Here is a 22,310-nt window from a genome sequence, read left to right as displayed (position 1 = left end):
CGAATAGGCGCAGCAACGGAGGTCACCAGCTTTCTTCGATGGCCAGAAGCATAGACACACATACACACAAGGAGTGAGGCTTTTGTTACAAAATTAAGGCTCCTCAATGTCGACCAGCTAGACTTCAAGCCGGTTCGACCGCTCAACCGGCATCCTGTTCGGTTGTTTCCCGAGTCTTTTCCTTCTTCTGTTGTCCTTTAGGTCTGACCGGGGTGGTCTGAACTACATGACTCGCTCAAACAAATTAATCGACCTTGACCGTCTTTCGTAACGATTTTCGTTTGGGTTTATATTACAGTTTCGCAAACAAATCACCTACATTCAGATTACGAGGCTGAACCTTAGACTTCAACCAAATCAAAACAAAGGTAACATAAAAAGGTCTCCACATTATCTTCAAAACAAACTATAACACAACCACTTCTAAAAACTATAACGAATTTAATATATTATCAATGAAATTATAAATAATGTATAAATAAAATCACATATGACCAAATTATGTGGTTCGGATTGGTTCGATCGGTTTCCAAACATATAACTGAAGTCTCCTCCGATCCATGCATCACAAAAAAAAAAAAAAAAATTAAATCCCATTCAAATCTAGTTTAGTGCCACTATGATCAATTTTCATTTTCGATTAAACTACCTAAGCAATTTAATTTTGGTCTGTTTTAATTTAAACTCACAAATTGTCCTTTCATAAACCGATGAACCAGACCACTAAACACTCAGCGATTCACTATGGGCTGCCCCCTTTTTCATGACCCTACTCGAACGCGGAAAACAATGCATCCCTTCCAACACACTACACAAGCCTTGGACTTACCATCAATCCTTTTTTTTTTTTTGCCAAAGTCCAAACCCAAAATGACCCTCTCAACCATTCCCCCTATGTCTCAACAGCTCAAACTGCTTAACTGTATTGGTTAGGCTCATTTCATCTAAACTTACGGGGAACATCAACACTAACACCCTGCTCCATTTTAGAAATTGAACGTCACACATGTCCTTCTCCAAACACAAAAGACAAATTCTTTGTACATCTTTTCCAATTTACATCTCTACAATAGAGTACCCCTTAAATTATCATTTAACAACTTACAATGGTCAATTTCACATCATGATAATTTTATATGAGCTGTTTTTTTTTTTAAATACATGTGTATAAAAATTCATCTTGCCAACAATCTTCCCACCTGCTCACTTAAGATTTATATCCCTTTATTTGATATCAATGGGTAGAAACTAGAAATGATTGGTCCAGAAATCACAAAATTTTTCATGCAACTAGGGGTGTTGAAATTTCGGCCACAGTCCAAAATTCTGCCCGAATCCAAGATATATTTTATCAGATTGGGATCTCCACTTATTTTATTCGGTGTTATTTTGGGTTGGATTCGGTTATATTTTGGGCCACTTGGTTTGGTCCAAAGTTATTTTTTACAATAAAAAATATATATATTTAAATTAATTAATAATATTATATTAACTTTTATAATTTAATTAATATTTTTTTATATTATACGATATTATTTTTATTTTAAAATAATTTATTTTAATATATATATATATATATATATATATATATATATATATGATACAATATTTATTAAATTTATTTTTTAAAAATAAAATTTTATTATTTTAATATATAAAATTTACAATTTGTATATATTAATATTTTATCGGATCAACTAAATTTAACCCAATATTATTTTAAATCGGATCATAATAGACTCAATTTAGATAGTTGCCTCAATGGAGTAAGTCAAATCCTTAATCCTCTAAAACAAACCGTAGATGGCAAGGCTTTGACTCCGTCAAGAAAGGCAACAAACCCAACAACTTGATTCCAAAGGAGCGCTCCAACGAAATTTAAGGCATCTAGTACCAAACTTCCAAACGTCACCGTCTCACAAGCCTTGAACGACACGTCATCCTAACACGCGTTCATATCTTATTGGCTATATCTTCATCACCTTCGCTATAAATTTTTCACAAACCCAAATCATTCTTTGCAATTCATTTTCTATCAAACTAGATTTCTCTCTTCCTCTCAGGATTTCTCGTTCTCTCGCAATACCTAGCTCTCAAGGTAATTTCGATTGTTCTTCTTCTTGACCTGTTCTTTCTTATTGTAAATATATACCTCTATCGCTAGGTGTGTTCTCGATAATTTCGAATTTTTGTCCCCTTAATGAAGTTTCTGGAGTCTAGATCTATAAGTAGGATCAATTTGATAAGTTCTTGTTTTTTTTTTTTTTGAAATTATGGTTGATTTTATGATCAATTTCAAATGGATTTTGAAAGTTCCTTTTTTAGGGTTTCGATCTACTTTAGCTTCGATTGATATGTTCATGGACCGAATTATTTGCCGATCTTATTTTTCGCCTGTTATTGAAACGTGTTCTGATTACATCATCGCTTTATGGTTAATAGTTCCTGTAATTTCCCGGAGCAAGTTTGATTAAATCTTCAATTTTGTGTTTTTAGATGCAAATCTTCGTTAAGACCCTCACCGGGAAGACCATCACTCTCGAAGTCGAGAGCTCAGACACCATCGACAACGTTAAGGCAAAGATTCAAGACAAGGAAGGCATCCCCCCGGACCAGCAGCGTCTCATCTTCGCCGGCAAGCAGCTCGAGGACGGCCGCACACTCGCTGACTACAACATCCAGAAGGAATCAACCCTTCACCTTGTCCTCCGTCTCCGTGGTGGCATGCAGATCTTCGTTAAGACCCTCACCGGAAAGACCATCACTCTTGAGGTCGAGAGCTCCGATACAATCGACAACGTCAAGGCCAAGATCCAAGACAAGGAAGGCATCCCTCCGGATCAGCAGAGGCTCATCTTTGCCGGCAAGCAGCTCGAGGATGGTCGCACACTCGCCGATTATAATATCCAGAAGGAGTCCACACTCCACTTGGTCTTGAGGCTTCGTGGTGGCATGCAGATCTTTGTAAAGACCCTTACCGGAAAAACCATCACCCTTGAGGTAGAGAGCTCCGACACCATTGACAACGTCAAGGCGAAGATCCAGGATAAGGAAGGCATCCCTCCGGACCAGCAAAGGCTTATCTTCGCCGGCAAGCAGCTCGAGGATGGCCGCACCTTGGCCGATTACAATATCCAGAAGGAGTCCACACTCCACTTGGTCTTGCGGCTTCGTGGTGGCATGCAGATCTTTGTGAAGACCCTTACCGGAAAAACCATCACCCTTGAGGTAGAGAGCTCCGACACCATTGACAACGTTAAGGCCAAGATCCAGGATAAGGAAGGCATCCCTCCGGACCAGCAAAGGCTTATCTTTGCCGGCAAGCAGCTCGAGGATGGCCGCACCTTGGCCGATTACAATATCCAGAAGGAGTCAACCCTCCACCTTGTGTTGCGTCTCCGTGGTGGGATGCAGATTTTTGTTAAGACCCTCACCGGAAAGACCATCACTCTTGAGGTGGAGAGTTCCGACACAATTGACAATGTGAAGGCCAAGATTCAAGATAAGGAGGGCATTCCACCGGACCAGCAAAGGTTGATTTTTGCTGGTAAGCAGCTTGAGGATGGAAGGACCCTTGCTGATTACAACATTCAGAAGGAGTCCACCCTTCACCTTGTGCTCCGCCTCAGGGGAGGGATGCAGATTTTTGTGAAGACTTTGACCGGTAAGACCATCACCTTGGAGGTGGAGAGCTCCGACACGATTGACAATGTGAAGGCTAAGATTCAGGATAAGGAAGGTATCCCACCGGACCAGCAGAGGTTGATCTTTGCAGGGAAGCAGTTGGAAGATGGAAGGACCCTTGCTGACTATAACATTCAGAAGGAGTCCACCCTTCACCTTGTGCTGCGTCTTCGTGGTGGATTTTAAGTGTGTCTTTGGATGGTTGTGTGTTTTGTGAACTTGTGCAAGTGTAATTGGGGTCCTTGTATGACCCCTTATAATAAATTTGCTCTCTGCTACCTAGTATATTGTTGACAATTCCGTTCTACTTTTAATATCAAATCTTTTATAATTAACGTATGTATCTTGTGTAAATTTCGCTGTGCTCGATACTTTTATTGATTTTTTACCTTGGGATTAATTGTTGATTGATGTTTTCAAGCCTTTAAGGTGTTCGGATGATGTCCGGATCAAGTTTCTTATCGTTTTTCCTAGTTTTGATTAAAAACGTTGCCGCCGTTAGAAATGATTTGCTTTGCCTTGGTATGGTATCTATGGAGTGTATACCAAGTCTGCTGCTATCTTCCCGGTGTGTGTTGTTGCAGAGAAATAATATTTTACCTTGGTTTAAGGGTGAGTGGACGACTCGGAAATTTACCTTTGAAAAGAGGGAGGGGGTGAGTAAAAGGGGGAGCAAAATGAAGTAGAGGTTCAAAATAGTTAAAATTTCTTTAATCATTCGAGTCGTGTTAATTAGATAGGTTACATGATGATCATCTACTAGATGTCTATAATTCCTCTAGTGAAACGTTGCGTACTTCTACACGTATTTTTTGGGGTTCATTAAATAGGGCTAAAGGCTAAATCTATCTGATAAATTCACACAGCCTAGTACGCGCTATTAATCTAACTAGAATGAGACCCGCGCGATTTTGTTGAAATAAATTAAATATGTGTAAATTAAAGTTAAATTTAAAAGGTGTTTTATTTTAAATAATTTGTAGTACAAAAGATTTGGATGTTGGAATTATATAAAGTAACATTTTTATTTGGTGGTTTGATTTTTACATTTGTTTTAGTTGAGGGACTTAGTCATCTTATGTGGCGCTCGTCCTCCTTTCTTTTGTTGGTTGTTAGAGTTGATGCTTTCTTTTGTTGTCGTAGCTAGGTTCTTGTGAAGACATGTTCTTTATGAATTGTTGATGAGCTTGATGCACTTTCTATTGTGTTATTTGGTTCCATCTTTGTATGTATGTTCTTCTTCTGAAAATGTGTCTTGAATTTATATGGTTTTCTTTTTCCTTAATCTCTTGATGGGGTGGTGCTTCAATGTCATTATTTTTCTGAAATGTCATTAGATTAAAGCAGTTGTGCCCAATAAGTTTTTTGCGTCGCCATCAAATAGTACAAAAGTTGTTGTAACACTTTGATCTAAAACCTTTATTTGAATTCTGAACCTAAAATAAGTATTGGGTTAACAACAAATAATTTGATAGATGAGATTATGAGAAGTATATTGAGTTACCTTATTGTTGGATATTGTGGTGTTTGATTACATGTGCCACAAATGTAGTTGTTTTTTTTTTATATATGATTTCTTCTGACACTTTTTACATTTAACACAGTTCCATCATAATTTGTCATAAATTTCGTTTATAATTGCTAAAATTGTGAAGATCTTTTCCTATTTCAATATTCAATTTATGTTATCATTAGGTATATGGTATTTGAGTAAGTATGAATGTATGATGCATGTTGTGTTTTTTTCTGTCATACCTAATCATCAGATTTTCATTGCATGGCCATTAAATCTAATCGTTCTGCTATGAGAGAATGATGCTTTATTGAGTAAGTTTGAGATGTGCAGTTCGAAAATAAATTTTTTGTGCTAAATTTGATGTTATGTAAAGGAATAATGATAAGAGACTTATATATGTAGTTTAAATGGTATGGAATTTAAATACTTATAACATAAAATTTATTATGATTAATAATATTATTATGACATTTGTAATATGGATATTTATTATCTTCAGTGAGTTATTTATAAAAATCAATAAATTAATTGGTACGGTTATAAATTTATTGTATTGTTTATAATGGTAAGATATAATAAATATAGGAATATGAATTCAATGTATTTGGAGGTTACAAATTTATTGGATTCTATTTTAGTTTTTTATTTGTATATTTTATTTTTTTGCTGATTTGAAAATAATAGTTGATTTGGCAAGAATTGCATGATTGATTCTAAAGTTGTGCCAAATAATAATTATTCTAAACTTATGGAGTTGCGGTAATAATTATTGTAATAATTATATATTTAAATTTGTATCTATGCATAATGTATTTTATATGTACAAATATACGCAACAAAAGCTAAAAGTTAAACATTTTTAGTAAAAAAAAAATAGTTGATTAGTGTTTTGAGGTAAACATGCATGCATGATGCATCTTATATACTATAAATGTATCTAATATGAAAATGTATGTCTAATATCATATATTTTTTTGTTTCGTTTTGATACTTTTTTAATATATTTGTTTTTTTTTTCAAATATTCTTTTCAAAATTTATATTGGTAAAATAAAATAGAATTTGTTTTTAATAATAAGTAAAAATTAAAATAATTATTTTTTTTACCAAATATACAGAAACTCGAACTCGCGACCAATATGGGAGATAATAAACATAATTATAATAATAAAATATAATTTTCATTTTTTTAACTTTTAATTTATAAATTAATTGTTGCGGTTATAAATTTATTGTATTGTTTATAACGGTAAGATATAATAAATATAAAAATATGAATTCAATGTATTTGGAGGTTACAAATTTATTGGATTCTATTTTTTTATTTTTTATTTGTATATTTATTTTTTTGTTGATTTGGAAATAGTAGTTGATTTGGCAAGAATTGAGTGGTTGATTCTAAAGTTATGCCAAGTAAGCAATATTGCTGACATGACATTAATAGGAAGAAAGAAAAGTTTAAAAGTAATGTGGTGCATGCTTATGTATCTACTTTTATATATTAAGAATAGATGTATGCGTAATTCTTTTATTATTTAACGCAAACCAATTAAGTAAAGAAACTTGACATATAAACTAATCGAATCGTACTTTCACACGGTAACAAATTAAATAGGCCCCTAATCGTCAAAATATTCAATGAGAGTATCATCCCTTGAATGATATATAAGAACGCGATATTCTGACAATCCATACATGGATTTTAGTTAGACAGACAAACTAACAGCATCATAAAAAGTTAAAAACTCGATAAACAGGAATTAAATGGCAGGGATGTCTTTGATCAGGAAACAGAACAAGTAAATTACAAAAGGAAGATAATTGAATCATCTATCATTGTGTTGGATCTTTACATCTTCGGTTACAGTGTTAGCAGTACGACCAACTAGAGTATCAGACAGACAATTTCTTTGGCACCTAAAAGATGCAGCATACACGCAGCACACACACTACACATTGCTTTGTTTGTAAAACTTGGTGTCAAGAACTTGCTTCCCACACATCGCACAAACTCCTGAAATGGAACAACACCGAACGGGCTTTAAGTAATGCACTTTTTATGATACAAAACATTTGACTAAAAAATAAATGTATGGTCGTATTGTAAGACATCTCAGTAACACATCAAAAGAATAGTACCTTTAGAGTAAGCACAGGTGTGGCAGTACTTGGCATCCTGGTGCACTTGCTGCTTGCAGATGATGCATTTGGTGTTTCCATATGGGGTCCATCTGTAAGCAATCAATTTTAGCAGAAGTCCAATGCTATACATTACAAGGATATTCATACAAGGTATAGCAAAGTTATAAGGGGAAAAGGGCATGCAGATCATAAGAGAGAAGGTGTAACAGATTATCATTTTATACGAACAAATATAACCAAAAAAAAAAGGACAAAGGACATTGACTCTCGTACAAGTCTCATTGCCATGGTAATTGGAACAGAACTAGCTTGAGAGCATAGCTCATTATAAGCCCTAAAACTTGATAGTTGATAGTTTTGGACAACTAGCAATGCTACATGACCAGCAAATATAATTATTTTGGATCAGTACTTGGCCAGCAATAACTTGCACCCACATTTACAGGATTTGCACACAATAAGCACATAGTTTACACTTGTATTTATCAGAATTTGCACACAAGTTAATACAACTTGCACCCACATTTACCAAAGTTTCCACATATGAATTAGTAAAATTTATTTGTTAAAGACAATTTGGTGTTTGTGCTGGCCAAAATTATTAAAAACTGCTAGCTCCCAAGAGTTTCTGTTGGACAACTATTAAGCCATGCAATATCTTAAGAGTTATCATTACTTATTATAACCAGAAACACTACTTACTTCGTTATAACAAGATATCATAAATAAGAAGGCAAATCTTCTACCTTATTGCCATAGCAAACATATATTTAAAAAACACATTTCCCCATAAGTAAATGAAGAAAGCTTATATTCCAATCCTCAGGGAAAGTACTAGTAAGTGATGGTTAGTTTCCCAGGTAGCTTAATGGTTACTGGCAATTTACTCTTAACCATAAGGACCTTGGATCAAAAGTAGCACTCAAAAGTATTAGTAAGTGATGAAACAACTGGGGAAGAAGGATGGTACCAATATCTCCACAGCATCGGGAAGATAATCACAAGGTATTTAAGGTGATGCAGCCACACATATAAACTTATAGATCCAACAGAGAATGTCATATTAACAAGCATGAACACTGCCAATACCTTAGATGAGTCCCCCCCTTTAGGAAGTACTAGTTTATCCCGAATGAACAGTACCACGTATTACAGGGATTTCAATATATAATAATCACCATTATAGCTTAAAATTGATTTTAAAATTCAAAGTGTGTAAATTGAATTTTACACTTTCACTCAAACGTTCCCACAAAAGATTTTCATTACGAAATATAATATGAAAAAACTTCTTAGCATGTTGATCTTATATTATAGCTTATCAGCTAATAAAATATACAAGCGATGGAGCTACTATCAACTAAATTATGCTTCTCAAAGTTAAGAAGAAGAATAAAATATAAATAACAATAATTTGTAATTGGGGTTAAAATAGGTACCTGTTCTTCTTAGAGAGGAGCTTGTTCTCGTTGATCTTGCGTCCACCACCCTCAGTAGTATTGCTGGCCCCTTCCTTCCACTTGTCTGGAACTATCACCTTCGCTAATTTCTTCTCACACTTCTCGCAGACCATTGCAGTCGTTAATGCTTAATAGCTCTGCTTCCTGATTTGATTACGAGTTTTCCCAATTTGATCAATGAAAACCCAAATTCTGATCCCTAACCAGAATGAAACCCTATGCCCCTTTTAGCTTGAATTTGATTGTATTATTGTAAGCCTTTCAACCCTTTGAATTGACAAAGTTACCCTTCTAAATTGCAAACCGACAATTAATTAAGTATTCCAAATTACACACTTACCCCTCCCTCGCAAACGGGGCTGCTCGGGTACTCTCTCTTGTTGAGTTTTTCTTCTTCCTCTTCCCCACACAAAAACCCTTCCTTCCTCCATTCTCTCAATTCATTCCGTCATGGCTCCTCCTCCCAACCTCCCACTCTTCCTAGTCTTCCTCCTTGTCGTAGCCACCCTCACCGCCTCCTCCTCCTCCAACACAAACGACGAGCGCGTGGAGGAGCTCCTCTCCCTTCAATCCAGATCCAAATCGGGTATCATCCGCCTCAACGACCAGTCCCTGTCCCGCTTCCTCACCTCCGTCGCCACCCCTCGCCCTTACTCCATCGTCATCTTCTTCGACGCCGCCCAGCTCCACGACAAGACAGAGCTGCGCCTCCGCGAACTCCACCAAGAATTCTCCATCGTCTCCTCCTCCTTCATCGCCAACCACAACATCTCCCACCCTTCGCGCTCCAAGCTCTTCTTCTGCGACATCGAGTTCAAGGAATCTCAGTTCTCATTCACGCAATTCGGCGTCAACGCCCTCCCACACATTCGCCTCATCGCTCCCAACCATTCCTTCAAGGATTCACAGCCCATGGACCAGGGCGATTTCTCGCGACTCGCTGAGTCAATGGCCGAATTCGTCGAGTCCAAAACCAAGATCTCCGTGGGACCCATCCACCGCCCCCCGCTGCTATCCAGGAACCAGTTGATCTTGATCGTCGTTGCATTCCTCATTTGGATTCCGTTCTTCGTGAAGAAGCTTGTTTCGGGTCAGACACTGCTCCATGACCCGAAAGTGTGGTTGGCGGGTTCTGTTTTCGTTTACTTCTTCAGCGTTTCTGGAGCTATGCATAACATCATCAGGAAGATGCCAATGTTTCTTCTGGACCGCAACGATCCTTCCAAGCTTGTGTTCTTCTACCAGGGCTCCGGGATGCAGCTCGGCGCTGAGGGATTCGCCGTCGGGTCCTTGTACACCGTGGTGGGGCTCTTGCTGGCGTTTATGTCGCAGGGTCTTGTGAAGGTGAAGAATGTGACGGTTCAGAGGGTGGTTATGATGTTCGCCTTGTTGGTTTGTTTCTTGGCTGTGAAGCAGGTTGTGTTCTTGAACAACTGGAAGACTGGTTATGGTATTCATGGCTTCTGGCCCTCTAGTTGGAATTGACAGAGCAATTGGCACCAAGCACGGTCTGCAATTCTCTTACTCTTTGATTTCATATATATATTTGAGATGTTTGCATTCTGTTCTTGAGATGCCTATGTTACATCTACTACACTATCTTAACTTTGTTGCTGTTGTTGCCCTTTTTGTGGGAAAATTCTGAGTATTACATCATTTTACAGTCATTGCTTGCGTTTTGATTGATTAATGATCATTTGGAAGCTGTTGCATTGCATATTTATGAAGTTGTGTAGCTGAGTGAGTGACTCTTAGTGACGTTCCTAGAAGTTACAACTGAATAATATTAGCTCTAATAGAACCATTGGTTTGAAACTTTGCAATTGCTATCCCAAGTTCAACACCGTAGATCAAAACAAAAAGAAAGGCTACATAGAAAACGAACCTGCATATAATATGCAAACACCCTTCAGTCTTCTCCACATAGAACTTGCATCGCGGACACCTATTCTATTTCTTTTGACCAGCTAGGTCCCTAAGAAGAAGATCATCCCTCCCTAACAACAATATATATACAATATCAATTCTTCTGTTCTCTTCTCTTAGATTTTATATGGTATCAGAGTTTTATATCCGAAAGATCTAGAGTTCGATCATCGGTGAACTCTAAAAATAAAAAAAAAAATAGTATAAGACAAATTAAAGACGAAAAGAAAATCTATGCAAAAATCAAGCAAACCCAAAAAGAGGCTCTTGCTTGAGGGATTATTAGAGATATAACCATTAATGTTACCTTCTCTTATAAGTTTGAACTTTTGGGATGAGTGGTTTTATGACATGATATCAGACTTATGATATCCTCCTTGAAGATGATAAGATATCGTTTTTCTGGTGAGAAACCACCTATGAGTATTTTCCTATTAAACCTATGTTTACTCCATCAAAACATCACCTTCATCATCAAGCTTCACCAAACACCCGAACAACCATTCTCTGTTTTCGCCGCCGGCGGCACCCTCTGCTGCGAGACCACCCCTCCTTTTTCTTCTTCTTAAGCCATTTTTTAAATTATTTTGCATAGAATAAAATATTTTTTTGTGGTATAATTTAAATAAATTTATTAAAAAATATTCATGATAATTTAAAAAATGGCTTAAAGGATGTTAGAAGTAATATAAAAATTTGTAATGTCCTAATGACTTAGGACATTAAAGAAATACTCCACATAGTCACTAATAATTTAGAAATTAAAGAAAAAATATTTTTATCATGTATTTACCTAAATCACTAGAATATTACAAACTTTTATAGTACTCATAACATCTTTTAAGCCATTTTTTAAAATTATTTTGTATAGAATAAAATATATTTTTTAATTATTTTGTATGGAATAAAATATTTTCTTTCATTTTTAAATTATTATTGACTATGTAGAGTATTTTATTTAAAATTTGAGTACATGCATGTATTTACCTAAGTTATTATAACATTACAAATTTTTATAGTACTCCTAACATTTTTAAGCCATTTTTTTTAAATTGTTTTGCATAGGATAAAATATTTTTTGTAGTATAATTTAAAAAAATTTATTAAAAAATATTCATGAACTATTAAAAATGGACAGAAAAGTATTGTATGGAATTCAAATTGATAGCTCATTAATATTTTAAAGAAGTCTCGTAATTAAATATTTTGTTAACTTTTTTTTAACGTATGAAATAAAAATATATATTTTTTAATTTTTTAATTACTAATTTTTTTAATAAATTTTTTTAATAAATTATTAATTTTTTAACAGCATAATTCGAATTATACCATGAATTACTGTGTGTAATTCGAACCAAGCTGGTTCGAATTAGTGTGTGCGTGTGTTTGTGTGTAATTCGAACCAAGCTGGTTCGAATTATGTGTAATTCGAACCAAGCTGGTTCGAATTATGTGTGTGTATGTGTTTGTATATAATTCGAACCAAGCTGGTTCGAATTATGTAGAAATGGAGTTCGAACCAAGCTGGTTCGAATTATATAAAAATAGCTTCTGGCTTATTGCTGAAACGATTTTTGCTTTGGCGTATTTACGTTATTTTTTGACTCATTTGGCTTAATATGGTTTTTTACCCTTGTTTTCACTAAGTTTCAAACCAAAGTTAACACTTGAGTTTGAGGGGCATATTAAAGTAATGATAAATAGTTGAGAGTTAGTAATTAATAGATGAATATTTATAAAATTAGTTGGTAATATCTATATATATATATCTTAATTCTTGTATCAAACAACAACAACAATATATATACAATATCAATTCCTCTGTTCTCTCCTCTTAGATTTTATCGTAACAAAAACAAATTAGTCAAAAAAGTCAAAATTTACATTATTTAATATTTATTAATTATTGTTAAAATTAATAAATATTAAATAAGACAAATTTTTTTCTGTCTTCTTAACATTACGGATTAACAAAATTCAAAATTTAGTATCATTATGCTACGCTTAATCAAAACTTATTTACCGCATTTGTCCATGGTAAATATGTTTTGTAATAGAGAAATAAAAAGCAATATATTTCAAAATATTACATAGATTTAATTAAGTTTACACCAATTTTACAAAAGAAATAAAATAAAAGAAAGCAAATTCATTGCTTTTCATAAACCAAGAATAATCCAGACCAATTTATATGAATGCTAATTGAATTTGTAACGCTTCTTGTCTTTTAATCACCTCCCCTGCAAAGGAGTCAATACAGAAGGATAAATGAACGTTGTTGAAGGCGATATAGGAGCAACTTCAGTGCTCAAAAGTACAAGGATTGAATAACGAAGTTTTGATAAATAATCTTAGAAGTCTTCCACAGAATTTACATTACACCCACTAAATTTCTAGTTGCCCCTGAAAGAAACAATTTATTTCATGGCAATTGAAGAAAAAACGATATCCTTATACTATGCTTTTTGACATTGGTAAATAGCAAACACTACTGGTTACCCTTATTCCCTAGATGATTAGTCTAAAAATGAAGTACCCTTCTAAGGAGAAAGTAAATAACTAGACAACACATCTTACCCTCCCCAAAAAAAGAAAAAAAAAATCGTGCTGAAATATAATAAGATTAGTTCAGAGTTCATACTATTGTTACGTGTTAAACGGGGCAGACGTGCTGTTTATGTGTTGATGATGTACAACAAATGAGTTATTAAGATGGAAAAACAACCATTTTCATCCATCAATATTTAAAACATTGACAAAACTATCAATAAAAGAACGAAATTTTTCCCAACCTTAAATTTTCATTGATATTTTAAAAAAATTAGCCAAAATTCTCATATTGTCCCTGTTTGTTATCTTCTACCTCATGGACACTGAGAACATTTTTTTTCCCTATATCTCACTTTCAAAAAAGCCTCCATCACCACCACCTTGAGCTAGGAGGATCAAACAATTGACCCTGTCTTTATAGTGGGTGTAGTGAGATCCACACTAAAAGAGGAGGTTGAAGAAGGCATCGCTATAGTGGAGAAGGTAGCCTTTGATGCTTCGTGCGCTTGTCCTTCATCATAATTTGCTTGCTATCATTATTATGAGTGAACACCCAAATCCGGAGTCTTACAATAATCACATTTGTGTTTATAAAGAAAAAATAACTAAAAAAAATGAAGTTTTCAAGAAAACTAAACAGCTAAACTAAGATAACCATAAACCCATTGGATCACAGTTTAAACTTTAAACCAAGATAATCATAAAGAAAATTACAAGGAAAACAATCATAGTAAAATGTGCAAACTTACATTAAAGCATAGGAAAAGATGTAATGAGTTTAATATGGTAATTAATGGATTACCAAGGGCGCTAATGTGAAGAACGGATTGTACGGTCATAAAAACAAGTAATAAGGGTGCCTCCATAATTGTGACATTTGGTTCTAGCACAACCTAAATAAGTAGTTGCAGGCCATATAATATGACCGTAAACAATACAATTAAAGGTACCATCAATGCAAGAGTTAGATTTATAATCATAATTTGTTTTGTGTTTTAGCCACTCAGCCACAGCTTCTATACCTGACACAGATCTTGGATGATATGCAGAATTTTGGCCATATTTATTACCAACAAAAGTGGCATCATGAAGCCCTTCCTTGCAGTCCGAAATGTGTTTCTTCACGAAGTTGCGAGCATGCAATGTAAGCTGCAAGTCCCACTTCAGTGGCTTAACCTTAACTTCTGCACGTGCATCATTGTGAGCTTTAAGATAGTCTTTTGGAAGATTTTGTGCCATTAAAAACAATGGAACTATACTTATAAAACTTATTATCACAACCCAAATCTTCAGTGGCATTTCCATGATCTATTTTTTTTTTTTTAAATTTCTTTGATGATTGCAAAAATTAAATACTAATACTATTAAGTATTCTGTATATATATAAAACATGGTTGTAATTAGGTGCATTTAAATATATACATATAGATTTATAAGATGATTGAGAAGCCAACAACAAATAAAAGTAATAATAATAAGAATGTTTTTATTTAATCTGTTAAATTGATTTTTTTTATTTCTTCTTTTAGTCTTGTTACTTCATTGAAATGAATGGCTAAAATTTTTTTACAAAATCCAAAAATTAACTCCATGAAATATATACAAAAAAATACATATAGTAACATAATATTAATTATTAGACTAACGGAATAATGATCGAGCCAAGAGCCTCTTCAAGTAATACTAATGACAACATTCGTTGCTCTAATAATTAATACTATATTCATTTCACTTGTTACTAACTTCTTTAACTCCAATAATAATTTGCATATAAAAAGTAAAACAACAATACACATTATTCAACTATTCAAGTACATCAAATGTCATATGCGGTATTTTAGAGTAAACTCTCTTTTCTATCTACCAAAGTTGAACAATATATCTACTTATAAAAAAAAACTATTATTTATATCTATAAAATATAGTTCTACACAATAAAATTATTCAAACACTAAAAAATTATCTAAAATATTTAAATTACCTTTATTTTTATCACTATTTTTCTAATCTTAAATTCCACCACCACATCTTTTACCCAACTACTCTAAATGGAAGAGTTTCTAACCCTAACTTTCTTTAATCAGTCACTACTCCTTTTTCCTCCAAAACTCACACATGAAGACATTATACACACACCTCCACCCAAGGAAGAAGAAGAGAAGAAGAGGGGGAGGAAGACCGCACTAGCAACGTGAGGACTCACCGCCGCTATCGCATCATCGTCGCCGTTGTTAAGGAAGTCCGAAGAGGAGATGCGAGCCAAAACCGAGGAAGGAGGAGCTGTGGCCACCGTTGCGCCTTGCTGTTGCTGGCTCCGTCACGTCTGTCGCCGCTATGGATTGAGTCCGTCGCTGTCATTGTTACTGGTCTGGAAGGAAGAGAGTGCGCAAGAGATCGGCGAAGGAGGAGAGGGCGACGGCGCCGGTGGGTGTTACTACCACCATCGTCATCGATGCTGTTTAGTGAGGGAGGAAGAACCGTGACGAAGAAGGAGATCAAGAGTCCGTCACTGTCACTGTCGAGCGAAGGTTTGGTTGGTTGGAGTGGCGGAGAAGTGTGATGCATATTCGAAGTTATTGGGTTTGTTCCCAAATATAAAAACGGATTGAGACCTGTATCTTATGACCGTCACATCTGTTACCCCTTCAATGGAGTTACAACAAGACATGGTTGAAGTTTGTACTTGTCCTGTGTTTATACTTGAGTGATGGTGGTAGTTAGGGTTTAGGGTGGTGGTTTGGAGGGAAAGAAGACGGTGGCTCGGTGATGAGGGTTAAGATTAGAAACTCTTCCATTTAGGATGGCTGGGTGAAGGAGTTGGTGGTGCGATTTGAGATTAGAAATTAAAAGTGGTGGTGAAGATAAGGGTAATTTTGGGGTTTTGGATAATTTTTTAGTGTTTGGATAATTTTATTGTGCGGAACTCATATTTTATGGATACAAATGGTAATTTTCTTTTTCTTTGGGTAGATATATTAGCGTGTTCAACTTTCGTGGGTAGAAATGGTAGTTTACTCCGATATTTTTTTAATGGAAAAGTATAGGTAAACAATGAAAATAATAAATAATGTAAACAATAGATATATCGAATTTTCAATTTACTAAGTGTGCGGATGATTATCCTAATATTAAGATTTAAATGAGTAGTTTGAGAATGTAATGTATTTTTATTTTATTGGATCAATTTTAGAGTTCATTGTTCACAAAAGCCATTATCTATTTAGCAAAATCCTTAATTAATAGAAGTTGATAATTTTTTCCAAAAAGCATGAGACCTGGCATTCACCATAATTATCAGAATCTAATTGATAATTGATCCGATCATACAATTAAATTATTAGATCATTAAATTAACTGATAAATTATTGATATGGTTCATTTGATTGAGTTGATTCATTTGATCATAACTAAATAAAATTAAAATTAAAATTAAAAATTAAAATATATATCTTCACAAATATATTATAGTCAATACTAAATGATTAAATGAATACTTAATAAAAAGTTATAAATACTTCATAAACTATTATAGTCAATATTAAATGATTAGAGCTACCAAAAGCAAATATCCACAAACATGAAATTTGGATTTAAACACCACACTAGACAAATATTTAACTAAAGAGTGAACATGGTAAAAAAATGTATTTACCGCAAAAGAAATGCTAATCCTCAGTCAACACTGTAATCAAAACGTAACCATATGTAGCCACTACAACGGTAGTCACCGGAGAATCATCCTTTTCACATATATCCACATGAACACATCAATTTTCATGAAAGATATTCTTAAATCATCTAATTCCTTTGGCATCCACCATGAGTGTTACTCCAAGGTTCACCACAAGCATAGCAAAACTCGAATCGGCACCTGCAAGCAAGAAAACAAACAACCAACACTTAAACAAAGCAAAATGAAGCTCCTAATGATAAGTTAACCAAGAAGAAAACAAACCTGCATGTAATATGCAAACACCCTTCAGTCTTCTCCACATAGAACTTGCATCTGGGACACCTATTCCATTTCTTTTGAGCAGCAAGGTCCCTAAGAAGAAGATCCTCCCTCCCTCTCTCATCCTCATTCAGTGACTGCAACACGTTACACTCAACCCCAGGGTGCCATGGAACACAACACCTGGCACAGAAGAGCCTGTGGCAAAAGGGGCACTCAGCTTCCCTGATAATCCCTTCACCGCCCTCATTCTCGTCAAGCAGCATTGCAGAACAGTCCCTAAAGGGGCAATAGAATTTCGGAACCGCAAGAAACAGGGCCTCACAGAGTGCATCGTCCCACCTATCAAGAACCTCTTTTGGGAGCATGGGCCTGCAGGAATCAAGCTCCATCACGCCCTTGCAGTTCAATCCGGGGCAAGGAACAATCGTTAAGCTCTCTTGGATCTTTGTGGCCACATGCTTGGTGACACAGTCAGAGCAAAAGGAGTGATCACATTTCTTGTTCCTGAACATCTGATCAGTCCCTTTGGTTTCTGCACAAATCTCACATACGATAAGCATTTCGTCGTCATCCAGAAGCTCTATGTACTCGGTTTTGGGGACAACAAAGACTGGTCGTGATGACGAAGGTGTTGATGAAGATGGAAGGCAACGAACGGTTTTTGATGATGATGAGCCTGAGCCTTCGATGGTGCTTTGAGAAGCGATGAAGGAGGACATGATGGTCTCTTGTAACTGCAATTCATGAGCGTACTTATCATCGGAGATGGGGACGAGGTTACCTTCATCATCAAAGAGAGCTGAGAAGTAGGAGTCTTCAACGCCGTTAACTGCAACGGCTGATTCTGATCCTGATCCTAATCCTGATTCTTGTTGTGCTGTTGCCATCGGTGAATGGTGAGAAGAAGAAGAAGAGAGTGGGAGTGAAATACTGAGTGGAGAAGAAGGTGCGACTTGATTGGAACGGTGAAAAAGATACTTCTGAGTGCCGACTCCTTCGGGAAGGGGTTAACAAAACCTAAAATTCAATTTAATGCAGAAAAAAATTTAATTTTTATTTTATTAAAAGTGGATAATCCAAAAAACCAAAAGTGATATAACTAAAGGACGAAAAAAGAGACGGAAAAGTTGACTCACAGTGAAAAATGAGAAGGATCCTTCAATTTTGGTGCGACGTTGGTACCAAGCAGAGTATAGTTTCCCCTGTAACTGTAAGGTTAACGACGCCCCATCTTTTTGGTGACTGCTAATAGCCACTCAATAACACCACTTTTAGTTTCTATTTCTATATTTCTGTATTTTAAATTTGGTAAGGGAAGGTGCCTGAACCCTAATCAAGGCAGGTAAATATCCTTATTCCTTAGGTCATGTTTGATTGGAAAGAAAAAAAAAATTGAAATTTTTTTTATTTTTTTTAAATGTATTTGGATAAATAAAAAATATTATAAAAAATAATTTTATATTTATATTATAAAATATATTAAAAAAATATTTTTTTTTAATATTAGAAAAAAAAAAATAGCAGATCCTACCAATTTTTTTTCATTTTTTTCCAATTTTTTCTTGCAATCCAACAATGAAATCCTTCTTTATTTTTTTCTTTTTTTTTTCTTCTATTTTTTCTTCAAACAAAAATAGTCTTAGTGCTGTAAAATAACCGAGCGAGATGGATCATGGATGTCTGCCAAAAATACTTGTAGGATCAAGTTAGTGTTTTTGCTTTGTAGCTTGTTAACACTACTTTAGTAAACAAAAAAAAAAAAGGAATTCTTATTTGTGAATAATTTTACTTTCCTATACTGTACATCCGAAACATTTTAATAACTAATCTAACCAAAAGCAAATTGGGACTTTTAAAATATATTATCTATTCTATTATATAAAAATTAAATTTTTGTACTTAATGATAAAGTTGACGTGCTTTTTAGAATATTTTTTTATTTATTTTTTTAACTCATTAAATATAATTCATTACGGTGAATTAATTATATCAACTAATTGATTTGATTAGATATTTAAGTATCACACAATTCAATATTATGTATATCAATTAATTGAATATAATTATTAGAGTATAATTAACATCAATTAGATCAATTAGCATTATTTAACATATCTGAATATTTATTATAGGATATTACGTCTTTATTATTTTGATTATCTTAACACCTATAAATACTCTTCTATATTGTATCATTTTACACAACTTGAATACACATGAATCTTTTCTCTACTGCTCTCTCCTACCCTTTCCAATAATAATAAATATAATTTAATTTAGTTAGAAGTTCATTATTTTATAGTCTTCTATAAAATAATCTTTTTATCACTTTGGATATTTTAACTCTTTTTTTTTTTCTCTTTACATGTAATTTTGTTGTGCGTTAACTTTGTTTATTTAATGATGAAATATACTCATGTTAATTCTATCATATAATAGTTTATTTTTCTCCTATGTATTTTGATTTGTATAGTTACTATTGATCTTACTATTTTCGATCTTGCTATTTTAGTTTTTTTTTTAATTGTTCTTTATTTTTTTATGACTTGATAATTTAAAAAAAATAAAAAAAAGAAAAAAAGATGGCCAAAAACGAAAGTTAGAAGACTAAAACAGCAACATCATTTATGAGCATTATTATTATTAATATGAACTTTATTATTTCTTTTCTAACATTCTTTAATACAAGCTTCATTTTTTTCCTTAATTATTATTAATACCTTTATTCTTTTCTCCTCTAATTATATAAATCTCCTTATAATAATTTTTTGATAGGATATTTTTTGGTCTAATAAATTTTTTTTGCCAAAAATAATTTATATTAGGAAAAAAAAGATACAAATTAAATTTGAAAATTCAAATTCAAATTAGATGTGCAAAGAATAACTATTGAATTCATTTGGTCGATTTAAACACTTTGTATTATCGTCATTGAAAATTTCAAATACTATTATAAAATTTTAGATATTTTTATTTTATTGTTGTTAAATTATATATTATACCGTGTATTTGAAGAGTTTCATCTTTTTTAAAATAAGTGTGACATTATATACCCTTTTAGATACAATAAATGAATAATAAAGTTAAAGTGAGTAACAAAATTGATTATATAATAAGATACAAATTTTTATAATTTCTACCACAATTAACAAATTTTTAGTTTCAAAATAAATGTTTACTCTATTTTTTATCTTTTATTTGATTTTTTATAATTTTTTCTTATTTTTTTAATTAATTATGATTGTAATAATTCATCATAAATTTGTATTTTGTAGAAAAAATTTATCAATCATAAAATACAAATGACTTAACCAAAAAAATTTAAAAAATATTGATTAATTACAAAATAAAAAATTATGAATTGTGTTTTAATTATGTTATAAAATACAAATTGGAACTATTTAAAATTAATTTTTTTACCATTAATGTTAACTTCAATTATAATAAGGTAAAAAATAAAAATTGTATATAATAATTTAATTTTATTATTTATACTACAAAAATTATTCTGCAATGTATTATATTCTATTTATTTTTATTCATTGATGATCTTTAATTGTCTATTTTCAATAAAAATTTGAATTGATTAAATTGATTTTTTTTCAATTAGTAATATAATTATTGTGATATTTACTTTGTTCAATAATATTTTTTAATTTATTTAATCTGATTAATCATCTCTTTCTTATTTTATTTTATGCTAATTTAACTAATCAAAGTTAATAAATTTCAGTTGTTTTAATTCTTGTAATTTTTTATTATAATAATGTATTTCTATTAATGTATTAATATAATTTTAACATTTATATGTCATTAATAATAATAATCTCATTTTAAAGTGATATATATATATATATATATATATATATGTGTGTGTGTCTAGTTGTAGAAAATCTACTATTTCTTTACACGATTATATTAGACATATTTATATTTAATTTATTTGATTATTTAATTAAAATTAGTTATATTAAAAGATTAGATTAAGAGTATGGTAGAATAATTATATTGTTATTAATTAATTATATTAAAAGATTAAGATTATGATACATTATCATTATTTTATTATTTTTTATTTTTTGATATCAATTCAAATGTTTTGCTTTTTTTTATTATTCTTTTTTATTCTCTTATTCTGTGTGTTTATTTCCATAAATCTTGCTAAATTAAATAAGGTACTGTATATCTATTTTTTATTCTTCTTTTAAATACACATAAAATTTATTAAATTATTTCTCTTCTGTCTAATAATTTTGTTTCTATTCTATTTATATTTCTTTTTTTCAATATTTTATTGGTTCTTATTTTTCTAAATTTTATTTTAATTTATGTATTTGTTCTTACTATACCTAATTTTTTTTATTTATGTGTAATATACATTCTTGTATATGTTATAGAAATATGATTTGATTCCATTAACTTGCCATATTTTTTTGAAAAATCTAAAGGTAAAGCACAAAAATATATTTATAGATATTTTACTTTAATTTTTTAACTAAAAGATATAATTTTTTGTCATATTTGTTGGAATTCTAAGTTAAATATGAATATTAATTTTTGAAATAGAATAAATATATTTTAAATTTTTTACATCTAAAAATAACATTCTATCAATGTTAGAATTATTTAGATGGATAAGTAACCCTGAATATAGAATTATTTAGGATAGTTAGAACTAAGTAAATCTTTTTATTGAAAATACGAATTTAAAAATATTATATTCAATTATCAATAGTCAACCTCTCATTGAACCATTGTATTTTCAAAAGATTTTTAAAAAAATAAAATAATTTTAGGTGTATAATTTTTGTAAAAATTTAATTAATTTAAGATATTTATTATTGCTGATTAAAAAAGTAAATTGAAATGTCCGGACTCATAGTGACGGTGACTAAGTGATGAGTCTGTGAAAGAAGAAGAGAAGAACTTAACAGACTCACAATGAAAGAGAGAAAAATTTACCTAGAGAAAAGAGATTCAGCAGGAGAAAGGTGGTGACGGGCTCAACAGTGACGGTAACGGGATAAGCAGCGATGATGACATGAGTTGTGATCGGACACAGAAAAATTTAATAATGG

General features: G+C 32.5%; 5 protein-coding genes across 6 annotated transcripts; 2 read left to right on the top strand and 3 right to left on the bottom strand.

Annotated features, from left to right (window-relative positions):
* The first annotated feature begins 1,919 nt into the window (after positions 1-1,919).
* Positions 1,920-4,023, top strand: LOC130951709 (polyubiquitin). Its single transcript, XM_057880417.1, has 2 exons — positions 1,920-2,098; positions 2,497-4,023. The coding sequence occupies exon 2, from the start codon at positions 2,497-2,499 to the stop codon at positions 3,868-3,870; it is 1,374 nt and encodes a 457-aa protein (XP_057736400.1). The 5' UTR covers positions 1,920-2,098; the 3' UTR covers positions 3,871-4,023.
* A 2,802-nt stretch (positions 4,024-6,825) lies between these two features.
* On the bottom strand, positions 6,826-9,042 carry LOC130948739 (uncharacterized). Its single transcript, XM_057877595.1, has 3 exons — positions 8,781-9,042; positions 7,339-7,430; positions 6,826-7,213 (listed from the first exon to the last, which is right to left on the bottom strand). The coding sequence occupies exons 1-3, from the start codon at positions 8,912-8,914 to the stop codon at positions 7,149-7,151; spliced, it is 291 nt and encodes a 96-aa protein (XP_057733578.1). The 5' UTR covers positions 8,915-9,042; the 3' UTR covers positions 6,826-7,148.
* Positions 9,043-9,139: 97 nt separating this feature from the next.
* On the top strand, positions 9,140-10,497 carry LOC130948738 (probable dolichyl-diphosphooligosaccharide--protein glycosyltransferase subunit 3B). The gene has a single exon (XM_057877594.1). The coding sequence runs from the start codon at positions 9,252-9,254 to the stop codon at positions 10,284-10,286; it is 1,035 nt and encodes a 344-aa protein (XP_057733577.1). The 5' UTR covers positions 9,140-9,251; the 3' UTR covers positions 10,287-10,497.
* A 3,023-nt stretch (positions 10,498-13,520) lies between these two features.
* On the bottom strand, positions 13,521-14,602 carry LOC130947274 (pathogenesis-related protein 1C-like). 2 transcript variants are annotated; one of them, XM_057875934.1, is made up of 2 exons: positions 14,300-14,602; positions 13,521-13,807 (listed from the first exon to the last, which is right to left on the bottom strand). In XM_057875934.1, the coding sequence occupies exons 1-2, from the start codon at positions 14,580-14,582 to the stop codon at positions 13,794-13,796; spliced, it is 297 nt and encodes a 98-aa protein (XP_057731917.1). In that variant the 5' UTR covers positions 14,583-14,602; the 3' UTR covers positions 13,521-13,793. The 2 variants fall into 2 exon arrangements, with proteins under 2 accessions (XP_057731917.1, XP_057731916.1); XM_057875933.1 differs by having other exon boundaries at positions 13,521-13,788.
* A 2,206-nt stretch (positions 14,603-16,808) lies between these two features.
* Positions 16,809-18,473, bottom strand: LOC130950738 (E3 ubiquitin-protein ligase RSL1-like). The gene is made up of 3 exons (XM_057879307.1): positions 18,369-18,473; positions 17,233-18,249; positions 16,809-17,148 (listed from the first exon to the last, which is right to left on the bottom strand). Exons 2-3 carry the CDS (start codon positions 18,117-18,119, stop codon positions 17,076-17,078), a joined length of 960 nt encoding a protein of 319 aa, XP_057735290.1. The 5' UTR covers positions 18,120-18,249; positions 18,369-18,473; the 3' UTR covers positions 16,809-17,075.
* Positions 18,474-22,310: the final 3,837 nt, after the last annotated feature.

This window comes from Arachis stenosperma, chromosome 9 (genome assembly GCF_014773155.1).
Source record: "Arachis stenosperma cultivar V10309 chromosome 9, arast.V10309.gnm1.PFL2, whole genome shotgun sequence".
Taxonomy (NCBI): domain Eukaryota; kingdom Viridiplantae; phylum Streptophyta; class Magnoliopsida; order Fabales; family Fabaceae; genus Arachis; species Arachis stenosperma.
The sequence above is the reverse complement of the archived record's forward strand: the minus strand, read 5'-3'. Positions and strand labels throughout refer to the sequence as shown.

Coding starts and splice junctions, on each gene's coding strand:
- LOC130948739 (XM_057877595.1), bottom strand. CDS start 8,914: ATGGTCTGCGAGAAGTGTGAGAAGAAATTAGCGAAGGTGATAGTTCCA. Junction 7,431..8,780: donor CTCCTCTCTAAGAAGAACAG/GTACCTATTTTA, acceptor GATTGCTTACAG/ATGGACCCCATATGGAAACA. Junction 7,214..7,338: donor CACCTGTGCTTACTCTAAAG/GTACTATTCTTT, acceptor GTTCCATTTCAG/GAGTTTGTGCGATGTGTGGG.
- LOC130947274 (XM_057875933.1), bottom strand. CDS start 14,582: ATGGAAATGCCACTGAAGATTTGGGTTGTGATAATAAGTTTTATAAGT. Junction 13,789..14,299: donor TCATCCAAGATCTGTGTCAG/GTATAGAAGCTG, acceptor ATTATGATGAAG/GACAAGCGCACGAAGCATCA.
- LOC130948738 (XM_057877594.1), top strand. CDS start 9,252: ATGGCTCCTCCTCCCAACCTCCCACTCTTCCTAGTCTTCCTCCTTGTC.
- LOC130950738 (XM_057879307.1), bottom strand. CDS start 18,119: ATGGCAACAGCACAACAAGAATCAGGATTAGGATCAGGATCAGAATCA. Junction 17,149..17,232: donor TGTTTGCATATTACATGCAG/GTTTGTTTTCTT, acceptor TCTTGCTTGCAG/GTGCCGATTCGAGTTTTGCT.
- LOC130951709 (XM_057880417.1), top strand. CDS start 2,497: ATGCAAATCTTCGTTAAGACCCTCACCGGGAAGACCATCACTCTCGAA.